Source organism: Silene latifolia, chromosome 6 (genome assembly GCF_048544455.1).
Source record: "Silene latifolia isolate original U9 population chromosome 6, ASM4854445v1, whole genome shotgun sequence".
Lineage (NCBI taxonomy): Eukaryota > Viridiplantae > Streptophyta > Magnoliopsida > Caryophyllales > Caryophyllaceae > Silene > Silene latifolia.
The window spans coordinates 45,196,970-45,217,853 of record NC_133531.1 but is presented as its reverse complement, the minus strand read 5'-3'; the positions used below and the strand labels follow the sequence as shown (position 1 = coordinate 45,217,853).

The following is a 20,884-nucleotide window of genomic DNA, read 5'->3' as shown; positions in this document are numbered from 1 at the left end:
AAACCGGTTTACCCGCTCCGGTTTTTATAACCGGTTTCAAGAAAGATCCACAATTAAATGCATAGAAACACATAGAAAAATTAGGTTACCGGTTTAAAAACCGGTGTCCGGTTTTGAATTTACATTATTTTTGACTTTTAGTTTCTAAAAAAGAAACCAGTTGGTTTCAAAAAAATAAAAATAAAGAAACCGGTTTAAAAACCGGTCCCCCGTTTTGAATTTTCTACAACCGAATCCGCTCCGGTTTTAGAGTAAAAAATCCGGTTCGGTTACTGCACCGGAAAAAAAACCGAATATTCAGACTCCACAAATCGGTTTTCGGTTCCGTTTCGGTTTAAAAATACGGTTCGGACTTTTTTGCTCAGCCCTAGCAAGGACGCTATATGGGTTATCGTGGATAGACTAACCAAGTGTGGTCGTTTTATTCCTATCAAGGAGGCTTGGAGTTTAGACAGCTTAGCTAATGCTTATGTTAAGGACGTCGTCAGATATCATGGAGTCCTAAAAGACATAGTATCAGACCGAGACCCGAGGTTTTGTTCTAGATTTTGGCAGACTTTACAGAAGGCTCTAGGTAGTAAGTTACTTATGAGTACCATATTCCATGCTACTACGGACGAACAAACTGAAAGGACTATACAGACACTTGAAGACATGCTTCGTGCTTGTGCCTTGGACTTCCAGTTTAGTTGGGAGAAGAATTTGGCTCTAGTTAGATTCTCTTACAATAATAGTTATCACTCCAGCATCAAGATGGCACCGTATGAGGCGTTGTACGGTCGGAAATGCAAAAGTCCTTTATGTTGGGATCAAGCCAGTGATGTAATTGATCTAGGACCCAACTTGCTTCAAGCGACTATTAACGGAGTTAGGTTGATTCGTGATAGATTGAAGGCTGCCCAAGATTGCCAGAAATCCTATGCCGATTCCCGACGAAGAACCCTAGAACTTGAGGTTGGTGACAAAGTATTCTTAAAGGTGTCACCAATGAAAGGTATTCAACAGTTTGGTGTTAAAGGTAAACCGAGTCCTAAGTTTTTAGGACCGTTTGAGATTATTAAGAAAATCGGCCTAGTAGCTTATAAATTGGAATTATCTGCAAGATTGGGAAAAATACACAATGTTTTTCATGTATCTCAACTTAGAAAATATATTGAAGACCCGAGTCATGTTTTGCAAACAGAGGTACCAGAACTCGAGCCTAAACTCACATTTGAAGAGAAGCCAGTATGTATATTAGATAAGAAGGATAAACAGTTGAGAAGTAAGATAGTACCCTTGGTTAAAGTGTTATGGAAGTGTGGTAAAGTGGAAGAGGAGACTTGGGAAACCGAGGCTTTTATGCGTGCTAAACATCCATATCTTTTCGATTAGGTATCTCATTATATGAGTTCTTAAACATTCTCTGTTTTTTTTCCCTTGTTCTTTTGCCATAAATTTTGAGGACGAAACTTTTTGAAGGGGGGAAGATTTGTAACACCCGTAATTTTGTATCAAACATAAAAGTCTTTTTAGCGTGAACTTTCAATGAAACAGTTTTAATTGATATTCCTATGACGGTATTAGAACTATTTCTTTCGCCATAAATTTCGAGGACGAAACTTTTTGAAGGGGGGAAAATTTGGAACACCCGTAATTTTGTATCAAACATAAAAGTCTTTTTAGCGTGAACTTTCAATGAAACAGTTTTAATTGTTATTCCTATGACGGTATTAGAACTATTATTTTCATTTACCCTTAAGAGGGGGTAAGGGTTTCATTTTTTACAACGGAGGTCCACTTCACCTTCACCTTTTTATTTTCCTCCATATAAATCCCCTAAAGTTTCAAAGCTCCAAATCTTGATCTATCTTCATCTCTACTAAAAGAAAGCAAAAGGTAAAATTTATCCAATACTTTTGTCAGCATATTTCCTCTAATTAAAAAACGCTCTCTTTCACCGACCTTCTCTCTACCTTTCCCAAACCTTAAGTTTCTTTGATCTACTGCCACCGCCCCATCCACCGACCTTCCCTTAGTTCCTCTGGCACTGCCGGAGATGCACCCGACCTTTGGCTGATCTCCGGTGGTTCCTAATACTTGACCATGTTTCTTAATGCTTAGATTTCATCCACCTGTTTTCCTCAATCTCTTTTTATAATTTTTCCTGGGCTAAGATTTGTCTTCTTCGACATGATGTCGTTTTCCTTTGCAGCTGGTTTCTTCGTCTTTCAACTCCAGTTGACAGGTTTTCTCCATCCTTGCTTGTACATCGATCAATCGAAGTTGGTATCTTCCTGGATCGTTCTTGTATGTCGGTCTATCGTAATTAGTATCCTTTCTTTGAATCATGTTTAATAATCGTTGGTAAAACTTCGGCTTTAACCCTAGAAATTTAATTGGGCCGTTTTTTTGGATTTCAATTCGTTTACGAGTCTGGTTGTGCTAGGCTTGCCTTATCAATTATCCGTCTTTTATTCCTCTTCCTAAATCAATTTCGTTCGTTTTGAACTGCAGCTCCACATACCTTAAGCTTTTTTATTGTGCTTGTGTGCCATCTCCCGTTTTGGGCGGTTAAGAGAAGGGGTTTAATTGATTGTGCTATATCTTTCTGGTTTTTAATGACCTTTTGCAATCCTTCTTATGTTAGGCCTTTTAGCTTTTAACTTCGTTTTTTTTAATGATTTTGGTCGGAGATTGTCAGCTCAGTTTCTCTTGCGGTGGTGTCTTCTTTCATTGCTTAATTTCTTTGGTCGGGTGTTAGGCGGAGGTTGTTTGTTCGGGTTGGTATTGTGGTGGATGGGTTGGTTGTAGTAGTCTCTCCTCTACATAATTTCTTCCTTCACGCTTTTTCTTCTCTTTAAGCTTTCTGGTTTTTCTCCTTCTTAGTCTACAAAGTCCTTGTCCTGTTTTTCATCGTTCCTTAATTATGGCTTATCAATTAATTTTAGCTAGTCTTCGGGATATGTTTCAAGGGGAGGATTGTCTTGAGATGGAGGTTGTCCTTGGTGAAGCCATTGTGGAATGTGGGGTGCCATCGTGTCAAAGTGTTGGCCTGCTTAAGGATAAGGGGAATGCGTTCTTTAAAATGGGTATTCTGCCTTTGGCGTTCCTTCATTATAAACTCGCTCTAAAATTTATCCTGCTTATGGGTCTCCCAACCAATTACGATGAACCTTCTGGAACTTCTCTTGCCCTTTCAATCATTTTGAATTTGGCAGCTTGTGAGCTCAAGACTACCGATTATGACCAAGTGTGTCGGTATTGCTCTTTGATTTTGATGGTTGAGCCGACAAATGTTAAAGCTCTCTACCGAAGAGGGTTAGCTTTTAAGCACTTGAATCTTCTTCCGAAGGCCATTGTTGATTTCGACTATGCTCTCAAAATTACTCCTCATAACAAGGACATTTCCCGTGAGCTACAAGTTGTGCACGACCGTTTAGCTATCAACTCAAACGGGAAACGAGAATCTTCTCAAACTGATCCCGCTGCCACTGAAAGGAAAGGAAAGGAAAGAAGCCCTTATTGTCTTCGGCTTCGTCTGATGATTGCGTCCCTGTCAGTTTACCTGAGTTATCTCCTGAGGTGCCTATGGATTTTGAGAGTCTAACTGAGGTTCCTATGGAGTCTCAGTGTAGCCCTGCTCCTTGTGAGGCTGGGAATGAGACTATCGTGGATGATACCATCTCCTCAGCTAGCTCAAAATCATCCGATTTCAGCTTTATTAACCGGAAAAAGCCTCATAATAAACTTAATCTTTCATCTCAAGTCTATGAGAATTTAATGTGTGGAAAAAATTTGGACTTTTTCCACCCAAGGTCTATGTCTATCATGAGGGTTCGTCCCCTCATCTAAAAAACTATCCAGACGGGAACTCCCCTGAAAGATATTTCAGGGACAGCAGAAGTTCCAATTTCTTCTCCTATTACGGAGAACTCTGATACACAATTTAATGTCATGAAGGCTGAGAGTGCTGCGCTGATCCAAGAGGACGTAATTTTCCAAGTAGAAAAGAAGAAACGACTCTCTTCTGTTTCTTCTCATATCAGCAAGGTTTCGGTGACCAAGTTCAAGTTTGTAGCCGTCGGAAATCAGTTGAATAGCAAATGGAGATGCAATAGGAGTCCCTCCTACGGGAATGCTCGAAAGGGCCAAGCTTCTATTATTTCGAAGAAGCGATCGTTAGTTTCTGTTGATGTTTCAGTTTCTTTTACCAGAGTTGCTCACTCTACCACACAGGTTGCAAGGGCCAAGCGAAAGGAGTTTCACTCAATCTAATTTGACACCCACTATCATCCTCCTTTTAAGAAATATCGTTGTTTCTCTTCTGTTACGACTTCGAATTTCTTTACTTCGGTTACATTAAATAGTTCGGGGGTCTCTAATCCCCCTTTGTTGTATTTTAGATGCACGATATGTACTAATTTATTTATTTATGAAAGTTTATTGTTGTCAAAAAAAAAAAAAAAAAAATCTTCATCTCTACTCGGTTTTAACTAAAATTCCTACCGTTCTTCTCCTATCTTCATTCATTACGTTTTGGTATAAGTATTCTTATGTTTACATCTAGTTTTCTTAAACCTAATTTTGTTAGTAGTAGTGATTTCTTATGTTTATCAACAAGCTTGTTCTAGGTGTTCAATCGGATGATCTGGAGTCCGACTCTTGTGATTGAAGATACTTTTAAAGGATAAGCTTGGTTAAGGTAACTATTATGGTAGTTATGGTATTACAAAAATATTTTATAAGTGGATGTTGATTTGGATAGTTACTTGTTATTAATTTGATGAATTGGTTATTTTAAATCATCTCTTATGCGGTTGGTTATTCTTGAGAACATTTTACACAAATTCTCATTATAAATGGGTGGGTAAGTGGAAAACCGAGTGGGTTACCATTTAGCCTCCCACTTGCCTCTTTGTGAGAGGGATCCGACCCGTCTCTCATTATAGACGGATATCCCTGGTCTATAATGAGACTTGCTGAACATTTTATTGCTTGTGGATGGTCTAGTGTGATCTTTTATTGAATAAATGATGGGTTAATGGTGTTAATTAGCAAAAAGAATCAAGTTAAAAGCATGTAAAACGAATTTGTAATCGAAAATAGAAGTGCTGAAATTCCCTGTTTTTCCAGATTCGTGTCTGACATTGAGGAGCCATTTTCATGGTGTTTTTATAATTTAATGTAGACAACCTTTCACATAGTTGTAGCCCTTTGAGTCTAGTTTCCGAATTGGTAAGGTAGGCTTCTGGGTGATTTGTAGTTTGTCCGGAATCGCAATTCTCGTGGAAAGACGCAAATCTGTCCTATGGCCTGTTCTGTTTCTGGACAGATTTAGAATCCTGACTTTGACACCAAAATAAGCATCATATTAAAGAAATTATCTAATGCTTCTTTTGGTTATTTGTAGCTCCTCGAATCTAATTTCGAATTGGTATGGTCGGTGATGAGCTCCTATTTCTACTACATTTTGGCACCATTTTGAGCTCATTTGGTAGCACTTGGTGACGGTTTTTGACGTTTTTGACGTTATTTAGCCAATTCCATGTGTTTCACCATTTAGCGTAGTTTCAAGTGAAGATTAAGAAGCCAAAAGATCAAGAGAAGTGTCCTAGGAAGAGCCAAGAACAAGCTTGAAGAAATGCCACAAGAAAGCCTTCCAAAAGATCAAAGGAAGAACGAAAGGAAAACGCACCCCAGCAGCAAAACCGCACGGTGCGAGTTTCCAGACACCAGAACTCGCACCGTGCGAGTTTTCTGGGTTTGATGGCTTTTGTTTCCGTTTTGTATTACGGGCCTTCCCTTTGTTAAGCCCATAAGTATTAGGTTACGGTAGACTATAAATACAATGTTTGCAAGTAGGTTAATGATCTTTTGTTCACTTTAATTAATCAAGGTTGTAATTTGGGAATATTTTCATCTTTTGAATTGGGTTTTAGATCTAATTATGAGGAACTAATCTCCTCTCTTAATCCGACTCAAAAGGCTTAATCTTTGGTTGTAAGAATCCCTAATCTTTCCTTAATTACTATTATTGTTCTTAATCTCTTGTGTTTAATTGCTTAATTTTGGAATCCTTGTTAGATTATTGTGATTAAGTGTGATTTCCTTGTTACATAATCTTTCCAAGTTCCTTAATTTATTGTTGTTGGGTTTATTAAGTGTGATTTCCTTGTAATCCCATGTTGCAATAACTTGTTATTAGACTAATGAATGTGATTTCTTCTTGGTTTAATTAACATTAGAGAGATTAAGTTGTAATTGCTCATTAATTGTGATTTCATTGTGAGTAATTCCACCTATTAGATTCCTATTGCTTTATCTTCTTGTTAATGAATCTATGTGTGTGATTTCCACTAGAGGAATTGATAAGTTGGGTCAATTATTAAGTGTGATTTCCTTGTGATTGGCTTCTATTTAAGGGAATTTGGAGATTTAATCTCACTAATAGGACAATAATATTGATTAAAAGGATTGATTAAGGGGTTTTGTCAACTAAAGTGCCAAACTTTGGGTCGGATTAAGTCTTTCTCAAATTGATTAATTTCCATCTTTAAGACTCTTGATTGATTACTTGCTTTGCACTCTTGTTTGAATTTCCTTGCTTTTGTTACATTTGAAACTCAACCCAAACCCCCCCCCCCCCCCCCCTTTTTATATAATTGTTGTTACTTTGTCTTAATTATTCTAATTACTCTTTTAATTTCACTATTGCAAAACCCATCTTCTCTTGGGTTCGATCCCTTGCTTGCTATTTTACTAGTTTATAATTAGTGCTAATTAGTGTGTTTAGTGGTATATAAATTGTTAATTTGGCCGTCTTTTAGTGCGACATTTTAGGCGTGTCAAATTTTGGCGCCGTTGCCGGGGAAGGTAACGGTTTTGCTAGTGTGTTATTTGTGTTTTAGAATAGTTATTTTAGTTACTCTTTGTTACTTGTTGTTAGTGTCTTGTTCATCACTTGTGTGAACTTTTTGATTGTGTGCTCTTGTGTAGAGTTGTTTATGGTCAATACTAGGAATTCAAGTGAACCACTTTTTCCATTCAACCCGGAAATTCAAAGATCACTTGCTTGGATAGGAGGAGGTATTAGAAGAGACAACCCGGTTATTGAAGAAATTGATCCCGGTTTTCAATAAGACCAAAGAGAAGATAACAACATCCCTTTTGAACAACCCATACCCATTCAAATCATCATGGATGAACAACCACATGATGATAGAGAGAACCCACCAAGGCCTAGAACCATTAAAGAACTTACCGCCCCGGATCTCACACAAGTGCCCTTGTGTATCTCCTTTCCGGCCTTGGCGGAAAATGCCACCTTTGAGTTGAAGTCCGGGCTAATTCACCAATTGCCCCAATTCCATGGGCTTAACACGGAAGATCCCAACAAGCATCCCAACAAATTTCATGTTGTTTGCTCAAGAATGAAGCCTAATGGGGTTACCGATGAGCAACTTCAACTAAGGGCCTTCCCTTTCTCACTCAAGGACGCGGCAAATGATTGGCTTTATTATCTCCCTACCGGGAGCATCACCACTTGGAATCAAATGAAGAGGGCTTTCTTAGAAAAGTATTTTCCCGCTAGTCTCTCATCTCAATTGAAGAAAGAAATAAGTAATGTTGAACAATTGGATGGGGAGAACTTGTATGAGTATTGGGAGAGGTTTAAACAACTTCTTGCTAGTTGCCCATATCATGGGTATACCGACCACGACCTTCTCTTGAATTTTTGTGGTGGTCTACTTGAGGATGATGCTAGAATGATTAAGGCCGCCACCCAAGGTGGAATTGAATACATGTCGGTCCAAGAAGCAAATGAGTTGATTGAAAGGTTGGTAGGAAGCTCTAGAAATTTTGGGAGGAGAATTAAGAAGACAAGTGGAACATTCTCTTCAAGGCAAAGCTCTAACCATATGGAGGAGAAAGTTGATTTTCTTACCAATTTGGTCAAGGAACTTACAAAAGGAGGTGGGAGTACTTCTCATGTGAAGTTTTGTGGTCTTTGTAATGACCCAACTCATCCCACCGATGGGTGTCCATCTTTGCAAACGGAGGAGGCAATTGAAGCGGTGAAGGCTATTGGTTTTAGGAAGTTTGACCCCTATTCTAACACTTACAATGAAGGTTGGAAATCCCATCCAAATATGGGGTGGGGTGAAAACCAAAATCAAAACCAAAAAGGGGCTTCAAACTCTTCATTTCAAAAGCCAAATCAAAACCAAAACCAATCACAAAATTCCTTGGAAGAAATGATGAAAACTCTTACCATGAATCAAATGGCAATGCAACAACAAACCAAGGAATTTCAAACCGCCGTGTTTCAACAAAACCGACTCACCGACTCTAGGTTTGTTAACCTTGAGACCCAAGTTGGTCAAATCCTCACTACACTCAACTCTCAACCCACCCAAGGAGGGAGTCTCCCTTCTCACACCATTCCTCCACCCAACAAGGAACAAGCAAAAGCGGTCTCTTTGAGGAATGGTAGAGAGTTGGTAGAGGCACCCAAGGCTCCTAAGAAGACAATACCACCTCCTATTGTTCATGAAGTGGAGGATGTGATTGAAGATGAAATTGAAGTGGTAGTGGAACAAAGGGAAGCATCTACACCTCAACAAGTGAGGATCCATGAGCCTCTTCCGGAATATGAGCCACAAGCTCCATTTCCAAGTGCTTTGAATGATACAAGGATAGTTGACAAGAAGACTTCAAGCCTTTATGATATCTTTCGTAAAGTGGAGGTAAACATTCCTCTCCTTGATCTTCTTAGTAGTGTACCCAAGCATGCAAAATTTTTGAAAGAGTTGTGCACTACTAAGAGGACCAACAAGGCAAAAAGCATGAAAAAGGTAAGGGCTAGTGAACATGTGTCGGCAATTTTTCAAAAACGGTTTCCACAAAAATGTAGTGACCCGGGCATGTTCACCATCCCTTGTAAAATTGGTGATTTGGATTGTCAACATGCTATGCTTGATTTAGGTGCATCCATTAATGTCTTACCCAATTACCTTTATGAGTCACTCAAGTTAGGGCCTTTGAAACCGACTCGAACGGTCATTTCTTTGGCCGATAGGTCCAATATCTATCCTAAGGGGGTTGTGGAGGATGTCTTGGTGAAGGTGGGGGAAATGATTTTCCTCGCCGACTTCTATGTGATTGAAATGGAACCCGAGAAAGGCTCCACTCCCATTTTGTTGGGAAGGCCTTTCATGAGAACTTCCAACACCAAAATTGATGTATCTAGTGGTCGCCTCACAATGGAATTTGAGGGGGAAAAGATTGAGTATAGCATCCATGAAGCTATGAAGTACCCATCCGAGACTTCATCCTTGTGTTTTCTTGAAATTTTTGAGCCAATTGTGCAAACCGTGTATGAATTGTGCAAAGTTGATGCATTAAATGTTGTTTTGACTAATGGATTGGTTGGAAAGGATATGGGGCATGCTTTGTCTTGTGATTTGCAGGAAACAATCAAGGACTTAGAGGAAAATCCCCCAATGGAAGAATGGGAAGAAAAGGAAGAAATCCGGAAGACAGCAGGGAACTCGCACCGTGCGAGTTCTGGTGATGGGAAACTCGCACCGTGCGAGTTTGCCCCTGTCCAGGAACTTTTCTTCCTTTCTTCTAAATTACTTGAAGAGCTACCAAAAGATAAACCTGTTCCCTCTATTGTCAAGCCTCCTATTGTTGAATTGAAGCCCTTACCAAGCCACTTGAAGTATGCATTTTTGGGAAATGAAGAGACTTTACCGGTAATTATTTCAAGCAAGCTTACTAAGGAGCAAGAAGAGGCTCTCATCCGGGTTCTTAAGCAACACAAGGAAGCAATTGGGTGGACAATGGCCGACATCAAAGGCATTAGTCCCACTTTATGCATGCACCGGATTCTTCTTGAAGATGAAGCAAAGCCCGTTAGACAACCACAAAGGCGTTTCAATCCTCCAATGATGGATGTTGTGAATAAAGAGGTACTCAAACTCCTTCATGTAGGTATGCTCTATCCTATCTGTGATAGTCAATGGGTTAGTCCAACCCAAGTTGTCCCAAAGAAATCCGGGCTAACGGTAGTCGAGAATCATGAAGGTCTTTTGACCCCCACTCGAGTTGAAAATGGGTGGAGGGTATGTATCGACTATCGTAGGCTCAATGCCGTGACCCGAAAAGACCACTTCCCGCTTCCCTTCATGGATAAAATGTTGGAGAGGTTAGCGGGAAAAGCTTTTTATTGTTTTTTGGATGGCTACTCGGGCTATTTTCAAATCCCAATTGCCCCCGAGGACCAAACAAAAACCACCTTCACATGTCCTTTTGGAACGTTTGCCTATAGAAAAATGCCTTTCGGTCTTTGTAATGCTCCGGGAACGTTCCAAAGGTGCATGATGAGTATCTTTTCGGATCATGTTGAGGACTTTATTGAGGTATTCATGGACGATTTCACCGTTCATGGCCAATCTTTTGAGGATTGTTTGAGTCATCTCACTTGGGTCTTGCAAAGATGTATTGAAACCAACCTTGTACTCAACCATGAAAAGTGTCATTTTATGGTTGAGGAAGGAATAGTGTTGGGACATGTTGTTTCCTCTAGGGGAATTGAGGTTGATAAGGCAAAGGTCGATACCATTCGCACCTTGCCTTATCCTACTAATGTGCGTGAAGTGAGGTCTTTCCTAGGTCATGCCGGGTTCTACCGGCGTTTCATTAAGGATTTCTCCAAGATTGCCGCTCCTCTATGCAAGCTACTTCAAAAGGATTGTGAATTTGTCATGAGTGAAGAATGCAAGGGAGCTTTTGATATGCTCAAGGAGAAACTTATTTCGGCACCTATAATTCAACCTCCCAATTGGAATGAACCGTTTGAGATAATGTCGGATGCAAGCAATTATGCCCTTGGCGCGGTACTTGGCCAAAGGGTAGGAAGAGCACCTCATGTTATTCAATATGCATCGACAATGATGAATGAAGCTCAAAGGAATTATACAACTACCGAGAAAGAATTTCTTGCGGTGGTGTTTGCCTTGGAGAAATTCCGATCTTATATTCTTGGAGCCAAGGTCATCATCTTCACGGATCATGCCGCATCACCTTGTCTCTAAGAAAGAATCCAAGCCCCGTTTGATGAGATGGGTACTACTCTTGAGTGAGTTTGACGTTGAACTCAAGGACAAGAAGGGCTCCACCAACACGGTGGCGGATCATCTTAGTAGAATCATCCAAGAAGACTCCTTGGTACCACAAAGCTCAATAAAGGAGACCTTCCCGGATGAAGCCCTTCTTGCCTTGATGTCTACCGAACCTTGGTATGCACATATCGTGAATTACTTGGTCTTGGGCAAATTTCCACCGGGTTTGACTCGACATCAAAGAGACAAAATCAAGAGTGATTCCAAGTACTATGTGTGGGATGATCCTTATTTGTGGAAATTTTGTGCCGATCAAGTGATAAGGAGGTGTGTGCCGGACACCGAAATCATGTCAATTCTCCGGTTTAGTCACGAGTATGCTTGTGGCGGGCATTTTGGAGCCAAGAAAACGGCTAGAAAGGTGTTGGAAAGCGGTTTCTTTTGGCCCACATTATTCCGAGATGCTCATGCCATGGTGAAGACATGCGATAGATGCCAAAGAGTTAGTAATATTTCAAAAAGAGGAGAAATGCCCCAAACACCCATGATCTATTGTGAAATATTTGATGTGTGGGGTATTGACTTCATGGGACCATTTCCCGCCTCTTGTGGCAATGTTTATATACTTTTGGCGGTGGACTATGTCTCCAAGTGGGTGGAGGCTAAGGCCACCAAGACCGATGATGCAAAGGTGGTTGGAGAATTCATCAAAACCAACATCTTTTCTCGATTTGGTTTTCCAAAAGCTTTGATAAGCGACCGGGGTACTCACTTTTGCAACAAAGCCATTGGAGCTCTTCTCAAAAAGTATGGGGTACTTCATAAAGGCTCAACCGCCTATCACCCTCAAACCAACGGTCAAGCCGAGGTTTCTAATAGGGAGATTAAGGCTATCCTTGAGAAAACGGTGAATCCCGACCGCAAGGATTGGAGCTTGAGGTTAGATGATGCCTTGTGGGCCTATCGCACGGCTTACAAAACGACAATCGGGATGTCACCTTACCGCTTACTTTTTGGGAAATCATGTCATCTACCCGTGGAGGTTGAGCATCGAGCCTATTGGGCGGTTAAATCCTTCAATTTGCAATTGGATGAAGCGGGACTTCATAGGAAACTTCAACTACAAGAGTTGGAAGAAACCGAATGATGCTTATGAGAATGCTTCCATTTACAAGGCAAGAACAAGAGCATGGCATGATAATATGATTTCAAGAAGAGTGTTCCAAGTGGGAGAGAAAGTCTTACTTTTCCAAAATCGACTTAGACTTTTCTCCGGGAAATTGAGGTCTAGGTGGATGGGACCATATGAAGTGGTGAAAGTTTTTCAACATGGAGCAATTGAAATCAAATGCTTGAAATCCGGAAAAGTTTTGAAAGTGAATGGGCAAAGGCTAAAGCATTATCATGAAGGAATTGAAGTGGGTGAAGTGGAAACACTCCATCTTGTTGTTCCAATCTACTCAAATTGATGAAAGTGCAACTTTGTCGACCATCGACGTTAAATAAACGGCAAAAGTTTGTAAATATTTCTTTCCCTTGCATATTTAAATTCCGCATGCATTGTTTATATTGCATTTGTCATGTTGCATTGTTCATATTGCATTTCTCATGTTTAAATTCATTGCATCCTTTACTTTTTGCATAATAAATTAAATCATTTGCATTTTCACTAATGTTTTTGGCATATTAGAATGGTTTAATGTGTGTTTTAGTGTTAGGATATCAACTCAAGGGCATATGTGAAGAAAGGAAGGAAGAATGTTGGGTAAAAGAATTAGCTAAAGTGAAGAATTAAGCAACAAAAAATCAACATCCAGCAGCAAAGTCGCACGGTGCGACTTTTCTGAGGCCAAAACTCGCACCGTGCGAGTTTTTGAGAATTCGCGAATTTCAGCTCTAATTTCGCACGATAAGCTCACTTGTTCTTCCCCAATTCTTCTCACATTCTACCTCTCCCTTAACCATAACCCTAAACACCCAAATCACCAACCAAAATCCTTCTCAAATCATACAAATCAATCAATTTACCTTCAAGTTTCATCAACTTTCATCTCCCAACATCGATTTGGGTAAGGTAAATTGCTTACAATCCGAGGAATCATCATCATTTCAAGCTAGGGTTTTGGGTCAATTGAAGAAGTTGAAGATTTGGGGTTGCAAATCGGTTTTAAGGGACGAATTTGAGCAATTTGGGTTAGCATTCTTCACCAAACAACCCAAGCAAGGATCAAAGGGAGGTATAACACCTTATTCTTCTCCTTGTCAATTCTATTTCGCTAAAATTCGAATTTGTGTTTTTCAAATTCGAAATTTGGTTGTCTATTTGTGTTGTTATCGTCCTTAAAACAACCCTTTAACTAGTGAGGTGTTTTTTTCCTAGCAAATAGCTAATTAGCACAACATTTTTTGTAGTGCATATTAGGTGTTTGATCAATTGCCTCACCCAAAATTTTGTTCAAAAATTGTGTTTTTCTGAGATTTTAATTGTTCTCAATGGGAAAAGGTAAAGAGACTGCGGCTTCCTCCTCAAAAGGATCCAAGGGAGCCACGGATTATGATGAAAGTGAGTATTGAGGAAAGGAGGGCCTCCGAGACAAGGCCCTCTCAAATTGGAGGAAGTTTGCTTCGGTATCCACCGTGGCACAAACTAAATTCCTAGATGTAAATTTGCTCACCGAGTTGGGAATGCTTCCCATAACCCGTATGCTTTTAGAAAAGGTCGGACTTGAGGCCTATATTCGTGTTGCCGCACCCACCCGAAGGGGTGTTACCTATGAGTTTTTATCATCGTTGGAGAAAGTGAAAGTGGGGAGGGACAAGGTCCCGGGGATCAAATTCCGGGCTTGTCGCCTTACCCATACCATGACTTATGATGAGGTTCGAGAAGCTCTCCATATCTCCAAAGCCCCCGTCAAAGAGAAACTTGATAAACCATTGATGAGTGCTTTTTGGAACGATATTACGGGTGATGCACGTCACGGGAACTCAAAAAATACCACCATCCCCAACCCGGTCTTGCGCCTCCTAAGCCGTTACATAAACTCAAATTTTTTGGTCATGACCGAACCAACCAAAATGCAATACCATCAAATTCAAATTCTTTGGTCAATGACCCCCGAAGGGAGGGGAGTGCCGGATTGGGTGGAATTGTTTGTGAGTGGGTGCCTCGAATTACAAAAGAACCCCAAAGGAACCATTTTTATTGGGGGCATGATTGAATTAATTGTGCAAAAGACGGGTGTGCCATTTCCACCCAATGCTTACCCTCTTGATGGTAGTGGTCGCATAGACTACCATTACTTGAAGCACTCAAAAGTGATTGAGGTGGTTGACAAAGTCTCCCCCTTAGTCATTTGGTGCATGGGTGGGCAAACTTCCAAGCATTATTTGTATTTACCCCGTTCCTCCGACTTACCACCCTTGGGTTGGGGGAGTGCAAAAGATTTCTACGTGCCCCCCGATGATGCTTTTGTGTACCTTTGGGTTGATAGAGCCCAAGTAGTTGAGTCGGAAGAGGATGAGAGAGGAGAGAAACCACAAGTGGGGGGGGGGGGGGCTTTGACTTTTGGTGACATACCTCATGATGCACCATTCGATGAACCTATGCCTAATGCCCCCTTTGATGAGCCACATTTCACTCCTCCCCACATGCCACAACAACAACCACAATATCCTTTTCCGGGCCCTCAATTCGACTACTCGGCTTTCAACTCATGGCAAACCAACATGACCAACCGTGTCTCAAACATTGAATCTACCCTCTCCAAAATGCAATTAACGGAGAATGCTCGGTGGGGAATCACCGAAAACCGCTACCACCATTATCAAGAAGACTTGGAAGAGATGCGTTATACTTCAAACGCAACTTTTGATATGGTGGCCGCGATGAATGCTCAATTCTTGCAACAATTCCCCACCCAATACCAAGGGTATAGTGAGACTCGGGTTGAGGAAACAAGAGCCGAAAGGGCTAGGATGAGAAGTAGAAGAGAAGCAAGAAGAAGAGGAGGACCTTCGGACTTTGGAGGTGCCTCAAGCTCACACTCTTGAGTGAGTTTAGGGTGTTCACCACACACTTTGGGGACAAAGTGAAGATTTAAGTGTGGGGTGGGCATGAGTTGGTATCATGTATATATTGTGATATATTTCAATTCCATGCATTGTATTTCATTTCAAAAAAAAAAAAAAAAAAAAAAAAAAAAAAAAACAAAAGAAAAAGAAAAAGAAAAGAAAAGAAAACCCGACTAGGATGAAAACCGAAAGGGCATCCTAGGCAAAAATGGGAAAGTGGCCGAGGTAGGGAGTGAAAACCCGAAAGGGCGCTCCGGGCAAAATGAAGAAAAGAGTGCGAGCCACGAGAGTAGAGGTGAGGAAAAGAGCTAAACCGAAAACCCGAAAGGGCGGTTTAGGCAAAATGAGAGAATTAGGAAAAAATTGAAAAATCATGTGACCTCTTTGAAGCCTTGAAATCATGTCACATACTTGACTATTTCCATTTGGAGTTGGTGACATAAGTGGTGGAGCTCTAGAAGGCCGGAAGGGTAGGATAGTGATATGCCAAGACTAGGAGGGGGATTTGGAAGACTACTTTGTTACTAGTGCTTGGCATACTTGTTGTGTGGGATTGTGTTTACTTGTATTTATGCATTGTTGGAAGAGTTGTATTTGTTTGTTGAGTTGTTGTGAATTGATGAGGAATGGAGGTGTTGGAGGTTGCCAAATTGATAGAAAGGAGAGGCTTTATTGACCATGGTGACCTTGTTTTACCAAGTGGAGTGATAAGGGGGAGTAATAAGGAGGAAGTTGTGAGTGAAAAGTGAAGGTTGAATTGGTGGATTTAGGAATCATCTTAGAAGAGGGATGACATAAGGAGGGGGAGTGAGAGAAGAGAGGTTCGAATTGGTGGAATTGGGGTCACTTACATGATTGAAGCTATGAAGGAAAGTGACCATGAGCTAGTCGAGGGAAGTAATAAGAAGCAAGAAGTGAGGTGAAGAGAGGGGAATTAGGAGTGCCCATGCTTCTTGGCCTAGGTGGTGATTAGGTTTATTCTAGTTTGCTCGGGACGAGCAAAGGGCTAAGTGTGGGGTGTTTGATGAGCTCCTATTTCTACTACATTTTGGCACCATTTTGAGCTCATTTGGTAGCACTTGGTGACGGTTTTTGACGTTATTTAGCCAATTCCATGTGTTTCACCATTTAGCGTAGTTTCAAGTGAAGATTAAGAAGCCAAAAGATCAAGAGAAGTGTCCTAGGAAGAGCCAAGAACAAGCTTGAAGAAATGCCACAAGAAAGCCTTCCAAAGGATCAAAGGAAGAACGAAAGGAAAACGCACCCCAGCAGCAAAACCGCACGGTGCGAGTTTCCAGACACCAGAACTCGCACCGTGCGAGTTTTCTGGGTTTGATGGCTTTTGTTTCCGTTTTGTATTACGGGCCTTCCCTTTGTTAAGCCCATAAGTATTAGGTTACGGTAGACTATAAATACAATGTTTGCAAGTAGGTTAATGATCTTTTGTTCACTTTAATTAATCAAGGTTGTAATTTGGGAATATTTTCATCTTTTGAATTGGGTTTTAGATCTAATTATGAGGAACTAATCTCCTCTCTTAATCCGACTCAAAAGGCTTAATCTTTGGTTGTAAGAATCCCTAATCTTTCCTTAATTATTATTATTGTTCTTAATCTCTTGTGTTTAATTGCTTAATTTTGGAATCCTTGTTAGATTATTGTGATTAAGTGTGATTTCCTTGTTACATAATCTTTCCAAGTTCCTTAATTTATTGTTGTTGGGTTTATTAAGTGTGATTTCCTTGTAATCCCATGTTGCAATAACTTGTTATTAGACTAATGAATGTGATTTCTTCTTGGTTTAATTAACATTAGAGAGATTAAGTTGTAATTGCTCATTAATTGTGATTTCATTGTGAGTAATTCCACCTATTAGATTCCTATTGCTTTATCTTCTTGTTAATGAATCTATGTGTGTGATTTCCACTAGAGGAATTGATAAGTTGGGTCAATTATTAAGTGTGATTTCCTTGTGATTGGCTTCTATTTAAGGGAATTTGGAGATTTAATCTCACTAATAGGACAATAATATTGATTAAAAGGATTGATTAAGGGGTTTTGTCAACTAAAGTGCCAAACTTTGGGTCGGATTAAGTCTTTCTCAAATTGATTAATTTCCATCTTTAAGACTCTTGATTGATTACTTGCTTTGCACTCTTGTTTGAATTTCCTTGCTTTTGTTACATTTGAAACTCAACCCCAAAACCCCCCCTTTTTATATAATTGTTGTTACTTTGTCTTAATTATTCTAATTACTCTTTTAATTTCACTATTGCAAAACCCATCTTCCCTTGGGTTCGATCCCTTGCTTGCTATTTTACTAGTTTATAATTAGTGCTAATTAGTGTGTTTAGTGGTATATAAATTGTTAATTTGGCCGTCTTTTAGTGCGACATTTTAGGCGTGTCAGTCGGCTTATGGGTGATTAGTATTTTCTTCGTAATTGCAATTCTCGTGGGAAGACGCAAAACTGATTTTCTAGGAAACTGTTTTACCTCAAAGTCAGTTTGGCCTGTGTTAAATACTAAATCGACTTGAAATTGTGGCTTGTATGTATCTTGACTATGTAACATAGGTTTTGGAGCTAAGTGGAGGTTGTGTTCATGCCTTGTGGTTGCTTGAACCGGTGTTTGGTTGAGCAACATCAAGCTCGGTTGAGCTAAATGTTACTTGATCAAGTAAATTGCTTACTTTGTATTGCTTTTATGTGCTTGGCCAAGTTGTTATAACTTGAAGAAGTACGTCACCTTAGGAAGGGAGTGATTAGTAACTTGATTAGTGCCTTGATTTTATTTATGCAAGAATCATTAACTTTGTTGGATAATTTGTAGTTATGGTACATGTTTGTTTCATGTTGTATGTGTATAGTTATGAGACATTTATGTTATATAAAGAGTTAACTAAATGGTTAAGGTTAACCATGTTTATTAATCATTTACTTAACACCTTATGGTTGCATGATTTGCTTGTGACTTGTTATTTTTGTTTTCGGTTCGACCTTTGGTCAGGTTGTGTGGACCACCATGTTTGGATACTAGAATGAAGTGACTCGACCTTAGGTAAGGTTGTGTGGGCCATGTTTCGAGTTCACTAGGCATGCCTTTAGCCATGTTGTATGGGCTATGTTTCTGCTGTCAAAATCTTATCTAGTAATAATAAGGGTTGGTTATCTTTGTGTCGATTCGGTTTATATAGCTATATTTATGTTCCGTATTGACGTCGTTTAACTAGGACGAGGTAAGTTTTCATATATTGACCTGGATGTCATTGTGCTACTGTTAATGTGCCACTTTGTTATATGTACATTCAATATTTCCATTTTTTTATATATTGTTCTAATACTTTGACTGTAATTGCCCCAGTGATTATGCTGTCATTATGGCCGGCTGACAGGCTAAAGATGGGTGTTATATAAGGTATGAGAGGAGTGAGCTTAGCGGGCGTGGTTGCTAGCAATGTGTACTACCACGTTATGGCGCGACTCGCGCAGTTTGGACTTTTACACCCCGTTTTTTTTTATATGTACAAACCCTTGTATATTTTGGGAAATTATCACTTGTATGTATTTTGTTGGTGTGTAAGATGACACTACGTGGACCCTGTCACTTTGATAATCTATGTTTTATATCTTATTTCCGCTGCTATTTTATATTTTACCGTAAGGAGTTTTATCAATAACGTTCTCGCATCGCATCTTCTCCTTTACATTATGATTCGACCACAAAACTTTTACTAGTGTTGTATCACCATTATAGGTCTTTCTCACCTTTCTATCCAGGATCTCCTTAGCCACTTCTACATAGGACGGATTCTCATCCATCTCAACTGTTCCAGGCTTCAATACATGAGAAGGATCACTCACATACCTCCTTAGGTGTGAGACATGAAACACATTATGGACTTTGTCCAAAGCTGAAGGTAGTGCAAGACGATATGCTACCTCTCCAACTCTGTCCAAAATCTCATACGGTCTAATGAACTTCTGACTCAGATTCCCCCTTTTCCCAAAACGCATTACTCCTCTCATCGGGGAGACTTTTAACAACACCTTGTCCCCTGCAACAAACTCAATGTCACTTCTCTTTAGGTCAACATAACTCTCCTGCCTATCCTGTGCAGCTCTCATCTTCTGTCAAATTACTTGCATTTGCTCAACCATCTCTTGAATCATTTCTGGTCCGATCACCATGGCATCAGTCATGTCGTCCCAACAGATTAGACTTCTATTAAAGCATAGGAGTCTATTTTTGCTCCTCATTTCATTGATACAATTTGCAAACATTTGATTTTGATTTGGTACTTGAACTCAATTTGATGTTTTGTGCCCATTCCCTTTTTGTTGACAAAATGATGATAGAAGTACAAGGACTGTTGGATGGCATCAAGAGTCACCTTGGAATAAACAGTGGCCAAAACGTTATCACACCACAAGACTCTCTTGACTAGGCCTTAGACCATGGGACAAAAGAAACTAGTATGACACATCCTAGGGTGTCTTGAGAGTATTCTAGCAAACAAAGTTTCAAGGAAAAAAATTATCTAAAAGGGCCTTATATACACTTGTGAAACTTCCCAAATAGGCATTTTCACAAAATTTTCTACCATGCAAACTACATGCTATGATGAAACTAACATATATACAACTCTAATGTATATACTTCTATCAACTAAAATGCCATATAATCTAGATGCAACTCATAACAACACATAGATACTCAAACCGCAACAACAAAATACACCACATCCTCCTTGACATGTAAGGCCATCCTCCTCATATGAATAATGAAAAGAAATGGAAGGGAAATAGAGATTAGAGCGATCATACCAAGCAGTCTTCACATTCCCTTGCTAATGCCTCAAATGAAGTGTCGTATCTATGTAAGAAGAGAACAAAAATACAAGTATATACAATTCTATACTACTAAATTAAATAACATGTTTTTGGTTTTTGAAATTTTCAAATTTTTATGGATTTTGTTTTTATGAAATTAAAGAACATATTTTTGTGTTTTTTCGAAATTTTGTCGACCTCGACCTCGACCATCATGAAACTCACTTTTTCTCTCATTTGGCTCGTGACACAGCTATATATGCATCTTATTTACCATCTTCATCTTCTACAATATACAAACCATTGAGATCATGATTGTAAGAACCCTTTCTTTCCTTATCTCTCATGTATAGTTGCATTTATGTAGTTACCTCATGATTAAACCCATTTCTTCCTACATTAGCAATAGTGTTTAAATTCGGTTTGGGGAGGTTCAACCATGAAGTAACATACATCATAGTCAATCATATAGTATAGCTTGCATTGTAATATATCTCACATGTCTCATATAGTTAGTTGCATATAGTTAAATTTACATTCATGCATAGTCACTAATGACCAAACCTCATTTCTCCTACACTAGAAACAATGCTTAAATCGGTTTGGGGAGGTTTGATCACAGGTGACCTAAGCTTATTTAAATTAGCTTCCAATTTAATAGAAAGCATGCATCATCTAGCATAGTTTAGATTGCATTCATTTGTTATATATGTCATATATAATTGCATTTACTTAAAGCATGCATTCATTCATATCATTGCATTTGCATTTGTACTTCAATTTCAATAAATCCAAATATCCAAAAACATGTATTTCCTTTTTATTCCTACTCCTACATGTACATTGAGTACAATGTCCAAAATAAAGTGAGGGAT

General features: G+C 39.5%; 2 protein-coding genes across 2 annotated transcripts; one reads left to right on the top strand and one right to left on the bottom strand.

The window, feature by feature from the left end:
• Positions 1-7,784: 7,784 nt before the first annotated feature.
• On the top strand, positions 7,785-12,577 carry LOC141588034 (uncharacterized). Its single transcript, XM_074409492.1, has 5 exons — positions 7,785-8,112; positions 8,968-9,552; positions 9,628-10,109; positions 10,951-12,015; positions 12,206-12,577. The coding sequence occupies exons 1-5, from the start codon at positions 7,785-7,787 to the stop codon at positions 12,575-12,577; spliced, it is 2,832 nt and encodes a 943-aa protein (XP_074265593.1).
• A 6,247-nt stretch (positions 12,578-18,824) lies between these two features.
• On the bottom strand, positions 18,825-19,304 carry LOC141588033 (uncharacterized). The gene has a single exon (XM_074409491.1). It carries the CDS (start codon positions 19,302-19,304, stop codon positions 18,825-18,827), a length of 480 nt encoding a protein of 159 aa, XP_074265592.1.
• Between the last annotated feature and the right edge of the window lie 1,580 nt (positions 19,305-20,884).

What these genes read in the sequence shown, in the direction of transcription:
- LOC141588034 (XM_074409492.1), top strand. Translation starts at nt 7,785, where the DNA reads ATGTCGGTCCAAGAAGCAAATGAGTTGATTGAAAGGTTGGTAGGAAGC. An exon ending in TTCTAACACTTACAATGAAG is followed by an intron (nt 8,113 to 8,967) that starts GTTGGAAATCCC and finishes TGCTTGATTTAG; the next exon opens with GTGCATCCATTAATGTCTTA. An exon ending in AGGCTATCCTTGAGAAAACG is followed by an intron (nt 12,016 to 12,205) that starts GTGAATCCCGAC and finishes AATTGGATGAAG; the next exon opens with CGGGACTTCATAGGAAACTT.
- LOC141588033 (XM_074409491.1), bottom strand. Translation starts at nt 19,304, where the DNA reads ATGAGAGCTGCACAGGATAGGCAGGAGAGTTATGTTGACCTAAAGAGA.